This window comes from Agelaius phoeniceus, chromosome 1 (assembly GCF_051311805.1).
Source record: "Agelaius phoeniceus isolate bAgePho1 chromosome 1, bAgePho1.hap1, whole genome shotgun sequence".
In the NCBI taxonomy this organism is placed as follows: Eukaryota; Metazoa; Chordata; class Aves; order Passeriformes; family Icteridae; genus Agelaius; species Agelaius phoeniceus.
The window spans coordinates 137,378,128-137,392,085 of record NC_135265.1 but is presented as its reverse complement, the minus strand read 5'-3'; the positions used below and the strand labels follow the sequence as shown (position 1 = coordinate 137,392,085).

The 13,958-nt window shown below is 43.5% G+C and overlaps 1 protein-coding gene across 3 annotated transcripts in view; it reads left to right on the top strand.

The window, feature by feature from the left end:
* The window catches only part of DEPTOR (DEP domain containing MTOR interacting protein), a 78,979-nt gene that overhangs the window by 41,408 nt on the left and 23,613 nt on the right, over positions 1-13,958 (top strand). For all 3 annotated transcript variants that reach the window (XM_054647987.2, XM_054647994.2, XM_077188329.1), the window contains 4 exons: positions 8,492-8,677; positions 9,305-9,439; positions 12,534-12,604; positions 13,235-13,339. In XM_054647987.2, coding sequence (XP_054503962.1) covers positions 8,492-8,677; positions 9,305-9,439; positions 12,534-12,604; positions 13,235-13,339 — 497 coding nt within the window. The remainder of the gene's footprint in view (positions 1-8,491; positions 8,678-9,304; positions 9,440-12,533; positions 12,605-13,234; positions 13,340-13,958) is intronic.

The window sequence follows — 13,958 nt, the reverse complement described above, 5'->3', positions numbered from 1 at the left end:
TATGTAAATAACATATAAAAAAATTCTTTTCATATTAACTATTGAATTTTATTTTTCTGACAGAGAATGGGTTTCAGTTTTTAACAGCTGCATCAAAAAAAAAAAAAAAAAGAGATACCCAGATGGGCCTTTTCATCTTCTGCTTCCCTTGCCACAGACTGTACTTTCCATACTTTATTTGGAAGCAAAGAAAAGCAGTTGGCTATGTTCTGTAAACTTACTAAATTAAAGATGGTAAATCCTCATATACAAACCAAAAAGACTGCTAAATGTGTGTGATTCAACACTGGCTTTTCATGCTAGAGTAAGTAATGTGTATTTGAAAATATACTACAAATAGATGGCAAACTGGCTGGAAAGACAAAATGTATATAGAAAAATGTATCTGCATACCTAATTTAAGGCAGCAGAAATAACACGTTAATGCACTGATCAGAACATACCCCCTCAATAAAAACAGGATACTCTGAATTTCAGTTCCCAAGGAACTTTTTGGCAGTTTACTGTAATCCTCATGCTTTAAAGACAATATAAAAGTTGTCTAGACTTTCTTTGGACTACATAAATATGCTACAGTTCATTGAAATCCCTCCCTAGTTGTAGCTCAGCTGCAGTTATAGCACAGCTTTTTTTTTCTGGACCCACTTACAGTTCCTGGACCTATTTATTTCTGGACATGCTTACTGACTTCACCCTTATTAGGATGAGCTGGAACAGCTCTCTGGATTTTGTATTGCAGGGCCAGAATCTGCCTTGCAGTTTTATACAAGAGGATCAGTGGAAACAAGAGCAGTTCAAGCTTAGATCCATTGTCTGTTCAAAGTGAATTCCTTGTAATCCAAATAAGAAAAAAATACAATTTACTACAGCTGCACTGCCAAGAGTTTAACGTGATGGTTGAATACATGCACAGGTGGGCTTATCTATGGTCTGTGTTGCATATAAACATTCTTAAAAGGTGGAAATGCAAGTGTTGTGTTTATACAGTGCAGGGAATCCAAGATCCAGTCCAGGGCCCTGTGCTGACTGAACATCTGTAGTCTCTCTCCCTGGATTTGTGGGAGATCCAAGCAGGTGGAATTCATCAATGTGTACAAGGAAACTAATCTGAATAGGTGCCATGATTAAAATGCATTTGCAGTGCCAGATTAGCAGGAAAACAGGAAGGCTTTGAGTGGAGTGGGAAAAGCATTGTCCAGTGCTGAATAAAGCGCCAGTTACTCTCCTCCAGGCACACGTGTGTCAGGCAGTGGGAGAGGGGCAGCCCAGGGGTGGCTGGGTGCTGTGGCAGAGGTGGGCACTGGGGCTGGGGTGGGCACTGGGGCTGGGGTGGGCACTGTGTCAGGAGTAGGCACTGGGGCTGGCAGAACTGTGTCAGGGGTGGGCACTGTGTCAGGGGCACTGTGTTGGGGTGAGCACTGTGTCGGGGTGGGCACTGTGGCAGGGGTGGGCACTATGGCAGGGGTGGGCACTGTGTCAGGGGTGGGCACTGTGTCGGGGTGGGCAGTGTGTCGGGGTGGGCACTATGGCAGGGGTGGGCACTGTGTCAGGGTGGGCACTGTGGCAGGGGTGGGCACTGTGTCGGGGTGGGCACTGTGGCAGGGGTGGGCACTGTGTCAGGGGTGGGCACTGTGGCTGGGGTGGGCACTGTGTCAGGGGTGGGCACTGTGGCTGGGGTGGGCACTGGGGCTGGGGTGGGCAGTGTGTTGGGGTGGGCACTGGGGCTGGGGTGGGCAGTGTGTTGGGGTGGGCACTGTGTCAGGGATGGGCACTGTGTCAGGGGTGGGCACTGTGTTGGGGTGGGCAGTGTGTCGGGATGGGCACTGTGTCGGGATGGGCACTGTGTCGGGGTGGGCACTGTGTTGGGGTGGGCACTGTGTCGGGATGGGCACTGTGTCGGGGTGGGCACTGTGGCTGGGGTGGGCACTGTGTCAGGGGTGGGCACTGTGGCTGGGGTGGGCACTCTGTTGGGGTGGGCAGTGTGTTGGGGTGGGCACTGTGTCAGGGGTGGGCACTGTGTCGGGGTGGGCACTGTGTCAGGGATGGGCACTGTGTCAGGGGTGGGCACTGTGAGCTGGGTGGGCACTGTGTTGGGGTGGGCACTGTGTTGGGGTGGGCACTGTGCCTGGCTGAACGCTGCGCAGCCGCCCTGCAGCTCTCAGCAGCGTCGCTGTTTGCCAAGCCCGCGGACTCACCACTGCTTTGTGAAAGCCAAAGTGGACACACACTTCCACTGTTTCTCTGGCAAGGGACCAAAACTATGCTGGCCAAAGGCCTGAGGCACAGAGGAGGCTGGGTCAGCAAGCTGTGTGCTATCCATAGAGAGAGGTATTTTTTTAAGGAACTTGTATTTTATGTGGTGATTTGTTTCCTTCCCTTTTAAGCACTCGTTCTGCTTTGGAGAGGGGAGGGAGAAAGCAAAATTACATGGAGGGGGAGCCAGACCCTTCCCTGGGCACACTTTGGGTGCAGGTGGAAGCAGCTCCAGCTGTGCTCTCCTTCAGATAACCCCCGAGCCCCTGCCAGCCCCTGCAGCCTGTCAGTGTATGTCTCATCATCCTGCATTTGTTCTTGGCATGATGTTGCTCTTTTGGGGTAATATCCTGCCACTCTAGAGGTCAAAACTGATATGGTCATCTGTGAGTGGCTGTATGAAGGCACAGACTATTGCAGCCAGTAAGAGTGAAGGTCTAGAATGATTTCCTGCAACTTCAAACTGCATTTCACATCATTTTAATAGAAGAAACTACCTCATTAAAAAGATAAAGTGTACTTTTGAATAGACTGGGGCTGCTGCCTTGTGCAAAGACTTGGAAATGTGTTGTGCACTGCTGGAAAGAGATCAGTGCTGCTTTTGTGTTTAAGTGGAGAAAAATATGACATATCCACACTGAAAAATCCATGCACTCTGCTCATGTTTATGGCCTCTTCCTCTTAACCCTAGCACAGGCACAGTGTCACACAAACAAGCACACGCTTCAATGTGTCCTCTGCTCTCTTGGGAAAAGCTGCTCATCTGGCTCCTCATGACTTTGATCTCCTTCCCTTGCTCCCTCAACATGGAGCAGCCGTTCCCTGGCTCCAGCCAGGAGCCTGCTTGGTGGCAGTGCTGGTTGTGGGGACGTGCAGAGCAGCTGGAGTCCCTCACTGCATGTGTCCTGCTGGGGCTGCAGCTTTCAGCTGGGAGAAAGCATTAATCACCACGGTGGAGATGTACACAGATTATCAGCGCTAAAAATCATGGGGAATTGAAGTGGTGGGAGGGATTTGGGGGAAAAGCCAGTTATGAAAATGGCCTGATTTTTCAGGCATGAGTCATACCATTTATTAAAATAGGCTTTTGTACTTTCTAAAGCTCCCTCAGTCCTATGTAATCAGTGTAAAGCTAATATTTCTATCTCTGCTGTGCATCAGCCTCCTTGAAAAAGTGGAAAAGAAAAGGTTGTTTGAGCTCTATGCAGATCCTGGGATTTTATGTCAGAATCAGAAGCTGAAAGAAGATTTGCATGAATGTTACTATTTATATTTTATGTATCTGAACAGAAACTGTGAAGCAGCCAGGAAGTAGAAGCACCAAAGCTGCAACATTAAATGCTCCCAAACAGAGGAAATCCAAAATAAATTTTTCTGATTTTTCTCATCTTAACAGTCACATAAATGGTGAATGACCAGCTAAAATCCTTGACAATGAAATTTGCAAACTCTGAGGATATATGAGACAGGAAACAATTAATTGAACTCTATTAATTAAATTGTGAGTACCTCAAAAGAGATTTTTTTTTTTGTATAGCTAATAGTATAACTACAAGGCAATGCATCTAGGAAAGGAGAATAAAGTCTCCACTCCTTGCTGTGGAGCTGTGCTGTGCAGGGCACAAATTATTCCCATTTTATGCTATTTGTGCAGTACAGTGCAGTAATAATGATTGGCCTGGGATGTACAGAAAGAACAATACCCAGTAAGAAAAGGGGAGTGAGGCTGTAATTGTGGGTATGCAGTTCTGATATGTGGATTTTTAGAAGTTCCAAAGAGGTCTCCAGAAGGGCTAAAAAAGGTCAGAATTTAGGGAGTAGCATTGATTTAGCTGATAAAAGATATGTTTGAGAGTTGGCTTCACCTCTTCATAAACTTCTTTGCTAAGATTTTTGACCAGATCGTGCATAACTTTCTAATGAAGGCATGACAAAATCCAGGGATTAGCAGCTAAGGTTAAACAAACTCAGCTTTGAGTTGAAACTTTATTTTCTGTCAGGGCAAATGACTGAAGGCTTGAATAGGTTGTAAAAGGAAGAATAAAGTGGTCAATAAATTCTTTAAAGCATGAGTAGACTAAATTTTTTGTAAGATTAAAAGATAATTGTTAAATTCTTTTTCTGGGAGAAATTTTGTGGCCTGTGTACGTGGGAGATCAGGCTGGGGGGTTATGACTCTACCTCCAAAGTTTGACATTGGTGAGTATATGTTAGTGTTGGTGCCTTTCCTTCCAGGACAGTAAATGCTCTTGTATACTTGGATGGTTTTGGAGGTTTCCAGTTGCCATATTTTTACTTTTTTCTCTTCGGTGCATTTCTTTCTGTTGCATAAGGTGCACATTGCAACATGAACATGTTGCCACCTGAACAGCCCTGAATTAAACTGGAGCAAGAAACATGAAGCCACCCCACCTTGCTCTTTGCATCATCCATAATGTAGGGGTCCTGACACTCATCAGCCGTGGCTTGGCTCTTAAAAACAACCTGAATTGGGTGCCAGTTTGCTTTTCTATGCTGCACTATGAAGGGCAGTGAACTAATTCAGGAGTAGTAATGTTAATCCCTCTCTAGAACATTTCATGAGAGATACCTGGAGCAAGAGCCTTGTCAGCTGCCACAAGTTTATCTGCTACTGCCTCTGAGTCAACATCCAGAGGTAACAACCTCTAAATTACCTTTAAAGAAGCTGCTCCTGGGCAAGTCTGTGCAACCCTCTCAGCATTGTGCCATTGGTTTGGAAATTGGTCACTCCCCCTTTTCTCTGCTGCTTGCAGCACAGTGTGGGCTGCTGAAGCACTCGGGCTGAGCAGCCGTGACTGCACCTGTACCTCTCACCCAGCAGCTGCCATGTAACAAACCCAACCTCTGTGTGTGCTCTGCATCCAACAGTCCCAGAACTCTGATTTGGGCATGTTTCACTTCTCCTCTTGCTTAAAGCCAGCCACTGCACCTGAGGAGTGCTTTCAGAGGCAGCCAGCACACACATCTGCCTCCCCCTCCTCAACTTCTTCCTTCTGATCCATGGTGTGGAAATTCCTTTTTCCACACCTTTCCATATACACTCATCCTTAGGCAGAGTCACAGCCTGGACATTTAATCACAAATCATGAATAACTCAGATGATTTAACAAAAAAAGAAAGCCCCATGAGGCACAGTAATAATTTTGGTGACTTTATTTGAGGATGTATGCACAAGGAGACAGTCTGAGCTATATTGCTCCTGTTTATATTTTTAGCTTATTTTTAAATATGTAAAAAATTTCATGATGTTAGAAGCACATGATATGTGAACTATCCTTAGAAATGAGGAGGTTAAAATATGAAAGTCAAGAAGCACACCAAATTCTATACTAATGCTACATGTCCTAAGCATTTTGGCTAGAAATTCTTTGTTGTGTAAATCATATACAAATCTTCTCCAACACACAGTCATTGGACTTAGCTTTTCCACTGCACTCATCTATTGTATAAAAATTTATCCTTCTATGGACTGAAATAATTACAGCAGAGATTAATTACTTCAGTGGAAAACCTAAGCCTTGCTAGTTTAATTATATAAATATTACAATATTTAATTCAAAACAAGTATTATTATTCTAAGATGTGTTCAGTATCATGGCATAAAAAGGTTTACATTATCTAGTTTCGTGGTCAGTAATTCTTGAATTTCAGAGTGCTTACAATGTCTGCAGCACGAGTGTGTGTTTATCTCTGATTATCATAATTTCTGAGTACTGTCAGAGCACTTCAGTTAATGATACAAACAACAGAATAATTTTTGTTAAAAACTGTGGTGTCATAATATTTAACCTGACTCAGAAACCCTTCTGATATTTCTTCCATTGCGAGTGGTTGGCCACAGCAGCCCTATTTCCAAGGAAGCATTTGTGGAGTCCTCTTTCATTTAAGATTATGAATCACAATAGTGCTGAATAAGTAAAGCTTGCCTTTTTAAGACTGAGTTTGAGATGGCCTCAAAAATTTTTTTTGTCTTTAAATTAGTTTATTCTACTAATGTGGTAAGATATTGAAGATATTGCTACTTTTACTTATTATGTCAGTGATCTTAAAATGAAACTGGTAGCTGCAAACACCTACGCACTAACTCTGCCTCTGATAGCAAATCCTTTGGGAGATGTAGGCAGATTGCCAGATTTCTCCTCCTCTACTTCCGTTCTTCAAAAATAGTGGTTGTTAGTAAGAGCTGTTTAATAGTATTGCATATGATATGTATCCAAAATGGGGAGCACAGCAGCAGTGTGTGCCTGCAATAATTAATGTGTCAGAACACCGTTAGGAGGTACTTGTGGTGCTAAATTTGACTTAACAAAGCCATTTTGCATCCCTGAGGACCTGACAGATTCAGCATCAAAAGGGAGCAGACAAAAGCCAAGTGGCACTGGCTCTTCCAAAGATCTTTGACAGAGCCAGGCAATCTAAGGGATGCCTTACAGCCTATGCCATGCGACTGGGGCAGTGGCCTGTGTGGCAGCTTGGGCACCAGCATGTGCAGTTCAGAAAGTTCTTGTGTGCTGATTATTCCTGTCCCAAAGGTAGAAGTCCATTTGTACAGGCAGTGGTCTCTCTGACAGTGACCCAGGCAGGCAAGGGACACGCTTCTTTGCAAGATGGTCTGACCTCATATGGCAGTTTCTGCATCCACATAGGAGACAGTGCCCTGAGGACCATATCTAGGACTGGCATCTTCCTTATTGTCTGGGTGATTTGACATCCCTGGAGGTGACTGGACTGGACTCTTTCCTCTTGGAGCTCACAAACATCAAACAGCTTACCAGCAGTTTATGTGTAAATACAGCCTATTTTGGAAGATTGTCATGTGTGGTGTAGTTCTGTAGTTCCATAGAGAGTAACCTGATACACAGGGAGTGTTCAGAAGGGATGAGAGCAAGGAAGACTGTGTTGGGGATGTGAATGAAAGGAAAGCAGCCAGCAGGGCTCCAGGCTCTGGTTCTTGTGTAGAACCTTGGACTCTGCTGGTTTTTGGACCCCATGTATTGGGCAGAGCAAAGAGCAAGGCAAAAGTTCTGTGTCTGCAGTAGAAGGCCAAGTGCCTGAGACAAGTAATCATAGACTTGGCTGACCTCAGTGCACACCTGTGTTGTTCTTTACACTTTAAACATAAATATCTACAGCCCACCAGTTCTTAAAACTCAGTATTGCAAGAAATGCAATTTATAAACAGGGAAAATCCAGAATCTGGATTCTTCATTGAAAAGGTCAACTGTGGGAAATTATTTCTGCAGAATGTGATCACAGAAGCTGGGCAAAAATGGAGAAAAATGCTGCCAAACACCTACTGCAGCTATTTTACATGCAGAGTACTCTGGAGAGATTTCCTGCAATCAAGACCTGCAAGAGTCAAAGCACTTTCAGGACCTGGCACAGAGCTCCATCCAGCTACTGCATTTTTCATCACAGCATTGGTGGCAGTGAAGACGTAGATGTTATAGTGATGTTGCACTCTGAGAGTAGACTTGGTGCTCCTGCTCTGACACCAGCAGCCTGGGGTTTGCTCTCTGGGTCAATACAGGTTGCAATTAAGATTTTTCTTCATTATGTAAGAAATGACTTTTGGCCAGGTGCCTGTTCCCAAACCTTGTGTATCCGTGCGAAGGGGGGAAGTGGCCTGCAGGAAATGTCTGGGACACAGTGTCTGTGGTGAACAAGACAGAGGAAATACACAGGTCTTGATTCTTTGCTGCCCTGTAGCTCTGGACAAGGTAGTTGGACAGATCTCTGGGGTCTGCCCTAGACTGATTAATTTACACAAAACTTGACATAAATGAATTTACTGATGAATTTACACAAAACTTGTTGTAAGGAGCTGAGTCTGGTCTGTGGGGCCAGCAGCATCAAGGCTTACAGAGGAATCATGCACAGAGATGGGCCATTATGCAACCTGTCCCAGAGAGGTACTTTTATTTCCACTGGGCAATAAGAAGGGCATATCATTAATCAAAGTAATGTAAAAGATTCTTCTCAGCATTTGCCACTACAATTCCTAGTTTGCTATTGCTGCTGTAAAGGGTGTATATTGAAGCCACCTGTGTGAAGCTGGCCACCTTCCTTCTCTTTCTGAGGCTGCACAGGGGAAGAGGAGAGCTCTGAGCATTGCATCCTTACAGCAAGGTCTCTAGTGCACAAATTGCACATGGGTAGGCTTGGATTTCTTTCTATGCCTACCAGGCATAGACTTTGTATCCATCTCTTTCCCCAGTGTCCAACAAGCACCATTTTATGGACAGCAACTTGCTCTACCAGTGCAGAATGAATTTCCGCCGGCGGCGGCGATTAATGGAGCTCCTCACCGAGAAATCTCGCCTGATGCCAGAGAGCCATGACAGCCCTTTTTGCCTGCGCAAGCAGAACCATGACAACAGGAAACACACCAGTTTTCTCTCAGGTGACTCATTAATTATACTGCTGCTGGTAGAGTGACTCCATGGAGTATTAAAAAATTGGTTTTGGACAAAGGATTTCAGTGTTAAAAAAAAGTAGGGCTGAGTATTATATGTCCCTGTTCATAGGGATTGTCCATTCACTCATTTTACCAAACCTACAGCTCCCTGGGGTGCATCTGTATCAACAGCATTTCAGATGCTGATCAAAATTTGGGGTCCGTGTTCAAACTGAACTGGTTAACGTCCCCCAGACTCAAAATAATTTGTCATACATTCTATGGGGAGTTTTCAAGAATATTAAAAGTGAGGGGAAGGAGCCCTGCAGCATTTGTGTACAGTAATATTTAGAAAGAACTGAAAGAATGGAAAGGAAAACTGGAAAAATGTAGTTCCCTATATTGGAATGCCTCTTAGAAGGCACTGCAATGGGAACAGTTCAGCCATACTGTTAGTTACAGCATTACTCTCATGCAGTGACTTCTAACAATGTAGGACACACTAACCCATTCCCAGTGTTGCCAGTGTAAGCATGGCTTGTTGCTGTTTTGGTTTTTTTTTAAAGAAACAGGGAAATGGCCTAATAACTGCTACTATCTCCCTTTCTCTCTGTGTTTTCTCTCTGCTTGCAGTGAGTCCCACCAAGGAGATAAAGATCGTGTCGGCAGTGCGGAGGAGCAGCATGAGCAGCTGTGGCAGCAGTGGATACTTCAGCAGCAGCCCCACGCTCAGCAGCAGTCCCCCTGTGCTCTGCAACCCCAAATCTGGTGAGCACCAGCATGGCTTACCATGCACAGCAGCCAGGGTGCAGACATCTCTGTGGGGAGAAGGTGACATGAAGAATGCCTATCGTCACGCCTAAGCCTCTGTTTCCAAGAATACATTAAAAATTCACAGTGTCACAGGTTTTGTAGGCCAGAGGGAACTATTATCATCTTCTAGCCTGAAGTCCTGTTGAACACAAGCCAGACGTCTGCCTCCAGTAATCTCTGTCAAGTCCATAATTGTGGTTTGAGCTGCAGTTTATCTCTTAGGACTACGTGCAGTCAGAGGCCTAGATTTGCCTCTTCACTGCCAAGCTCTGAACCACTTCAAATCTCCTAGAGACATTCCTTTGGTGCAAGTCAGAGGAGAGTTTAACTATCCAGTGACTGCTTGAGCTGCTATGGAATAACACCCTCAGAAAACAGCAGGCTCTAAAAAAAACTGAGGCAGCATTGTTTCAGCCTGTCAGAGACAATTTGAACATTTTAATTTGTTTCAAGTCTTACACTCATCTGTTTCAGAAGGTAGAAATAGTATTGAAGATTATTTTCCTTTTGAAAGGATTTCCTATCCCACGCCGGAAGGTTGAACACACCCATTCTTCCACAGTTCACTTAAAATTGTTTCTTACTGTACATCTGGGAAGGGAAAAACAGACCAAGATAGATATTGTTTCAGCTTCTCTGTTTCCCTCAGAAATAGCCCTGAATATCAAACAGGATTGCTGCTGCCCTTTTAGCTCCTTATTTTTCAAATTCACCAAGTCCCTGCCAGTGGTGTGGGGAGTACTGTACAGCGGGGTAAGGCTTCAGTGGATATGTGTAATCTTTGCTTTCCGAGGGATGCTGGCATTTGAAGTGATTACAGGAGAGTGCCTCAAGCACGAGGTGAATGCTGTTCAAAACATCGACCATTTACTCTGGAGATGAGTGAACTAAAGTGCATTTCATTCCTGCTGAGCAGAGTGGCCATCAGAAAGGGAAGGATATTTTCCCTCTCTTTCCTTTCAGCACATTTCCTTCCCTCTGCTTAAGCTCTGCTGGGAATTCAGTATGAAGCTCTGAACTAAAATAATTGGAAGGACTCAGTAGGATAACCCCTCCAGCAGACCTGCTGCCCAGCAGAGGAGATGCTGTCAGTTCTAGTGGCCATTGCATCCTCGGAATGTGTTATTGTTGGGTGCTCGGCACCACCTTCCAGTATGCTCACCCCTTCATGCAAGGGGCTTGCCCCTAGAGAAAGGGTGCTACAGTATCATGTTTTGGCAGAATATCTCTCAGGTATAATTTGCAGAAATGTTCTGGTAGCTTTTGTATGGGGAGCTCTTTTTCCCCAGTACATTAATTACATCCTGGAAAATTTTCTGGGACAGATAAAATAGCATTCATGTGCTATCCATAAATGTGTGTGTTATCTAAAGTATGCCAACAATTCTGTTCATTTATGGTTCTGATTTTATATGAAGTGTCAGCCCATGAGTAGTGAGAACAAGTTTATTTTAATGCAGCTGATTACACAATACTGGAAGAAAAAGAATAGGATGACATTGCCCTTGCATGAATTTTTTAGAAGAAACTTTCCCCTAGGACTAATTTTCAAACTGTGAATAGCTTTAACAGACTCATATTTGAAAGAAGACAGCAGTGGGCTTATAAACAGACTGATTTTTAAGAATTAGAGAATTACTGACAATGTAGGGCTATTTCTCCCAGAGCACAAGTACAGATCCACACATCAGCTTGCACAGGTTAATATAAGGCTGTCAGATGTAAATGTTACAAGTAATTCTTAATCCTCTGCTCACTATAAGGAGATTTTGTTCACAAATAGCTTCCTGCTAACCAGACCCAGAGTGTGTTACTGAACTACATGCTGATAAACACAATGCAGAGGTGTATTTGTTGTCAGACAAGCTTGCTTGCAGGCAAGCACTTAAAAAACACCCAGGTCATGACTTGACCAATCATGTAGAAAAACAATCATCAAAAAAAAAAAAATTCTGGACGTATAATGAAGAGAGACACATAAGAGAGCCGTACATGGATGATTTATCAGATTCTGACTTGTCAAATGAGCACAATCACTCAGTTTTTTCACATTGACCAGACATGCTCTGCAAAGTGCAGCACTGGCTAAATGACAGTTCATCAAAATGCATGGGAAGGTTAAAAAAAACCCCAAAGATATTGGTTTGTCTGCTAGAATTCTCCCTGCTCCCATGAATGTCATTAAGAAACTCAAGAACATCTTCAAATACCATCTGTGAGAAATTTTGTCTCCCACTTGTGACTGAAAAGACAGACACCGTCAAAATTATTTATCACTAAAAGAAAAACAGCCATAATATTAAGGGTGAAGCAGGCAAATGGGGGGAACAGAATATATCTTTATGTTGTACTTTGTCTTTGAAGCATTTATGGACAGATAAGAAGTGGTACACAGGATGGTATTGATTTGATCTGGCAGAACTTCAAATTTAATTTGTTTGGAGGAAAATTATGCCATTACATGGGAAGGCAATGGGGACCTGCAGAAACTTACTGGTATTTCCTTTCATTTAAAATCCCAGACACCTGTAGGTTACCTTGTCTGTCCCTGGATAAGATGGGAGTAGTAGGTCTGTGCCTACAGTTGCAGAAGTCTCTTGAGAAAATTCCTCACTCAAGCAGGATTTTCTTGCTATTCAATTCTGTGATTCAAACCCAACTCAGATGAAATAGCAGAGAGCACCTAACAAGCACACAGTGAGCTGTGAAGGAAAGCTGTTCTGTGCCAGGAAGGTGGGTCACTTGTTTCAACACTGGACACAGGAAAAGCCACTTCTGAGTTTTGTGATAGTGTTTAGGGGATTCTGATTGCAGACAACAAAGTCTGTTGGCTAAATGCCCCAGTTTTCCAAAGTTCTCAGCATTTATACTCAGTGTTATTCTGTGGGCTTTTCCTTGGTTCTTTTACTGCTTTCAAGCAAGCCAGCAAGAATGGAAAGCATGTATGGGAAGTGGGGCCAAAAAGATGTATCCCAACAATGTATCAGATTTATTAGGAGAAATTCCAGAGGAGTGTTTTTATTGAATATTCATTTCTGTACCTCTACAGTACTAAAGAGACCTGTGACTGCTGATGAGCTCTTGATGCCTGGAGCCCCATATGTTAGAAAAACTTTTACGGTAGGTCTCCAGTGTTTTTCTTTATTTTCTGCATGTTATATGCATATGGGCAATTCAAACAGACATTTTCTGGTGGGATAATTAGAGCTTATTTTTATTTGCTGAGATTTATACTTCAAAATCCCAAACTCCATTATCAGTACTTCCACAAATTTCAGGTCTGATTCAGCACTTGTTTGTTCTGTCTTTATGCCAGTGTGATACGTAAAAGGGGTGTAAAATTACATAAAGCCAATAAGATTTGTATTACACAAACTCATCTGGACTTGGTGCTCCTGCTCTGCAGGACTGGATCACCTACCCAAACCAAACTTTTCTAGCAGGGTCTTTCTACATGATAGGACAGAAAATTTGACTAACATAAATTTTTGGGGCCCTTCTTTAAAAACGTTCTTGAACCTAGTCATTGGGAGCATTGCTTTTACAGTCTCCTAGTTCAACAAAGAAACTTCATTAAAAGCAAGAGGAATCACTTGGGTAGAGCCTTTCCTATGAGTGACATAGCAGCCTGTACTCTACTATGTGTTGGAAGTACAGAGATGTTGAAATGACATCTTGGACCATTTAGAAGTTGCCCCCTTGAATTTCATGGAGCTGCTTGAAAGTGATGATGTCCTTTCTTCTTTCCAGATCGTTGGTGATGCCGTGGGCTGGGGCTTTGTGGTGCGGGGCAGCAAACCCTGCCACATCCAGGCTGTGGACCCCAGTGGGCCAGCGGCCGCGGCTGGAATGAAGGTGGGTTCTCAAAATGGGATGACTTCCCAGGGAAATTTGTGCTGCTCAGTGAATGTCTTGGGCTTCCTTTATTAGGGGAGGGAGAGGTGCTTTTGAGTGCCTTTGTCTCAGTTTCAGGCATTTCTGAACAGTGAGTTCTGCTGTCTTTAAACCCCCTCCTGTTTATTTTCTCCTGTCCTTGAGATTCTTGAAGTCTCTTTTTCACATGAGACTCAATTATCCTTTCCAAGTTGTTCTCTTGAACTTTTCCCTTTTTGAGGTGGGTTTTCATTCATGTGGTTTTCAGGTTTTGGTGGTGGTGGTGGTGTTATTTTTTGATGGATTTTTTTTTTTAATTGCAATGTTTTTTCAACTCTGCACAATTTTAGCTTCCCTCTTTACAATTTATGTGACTGTTGTTATGCACCTTCTGGACTTTGCCTTTTAGGAACAGGCAAAGTCAGACATACCTAGTAAAAGTAAAGCTAGCATAGCCTATTGTTCAGTGTAAAGCAGTTAAGATTCAAGACAATTTGGAAAGAACAATGGATAATACTTTCATAAAGAGTTGAAATAGCTTCATAAGTGATTTAAGAATCAATAAATACACATTCCACTTTTAGCTTTTGCACTGTAATGC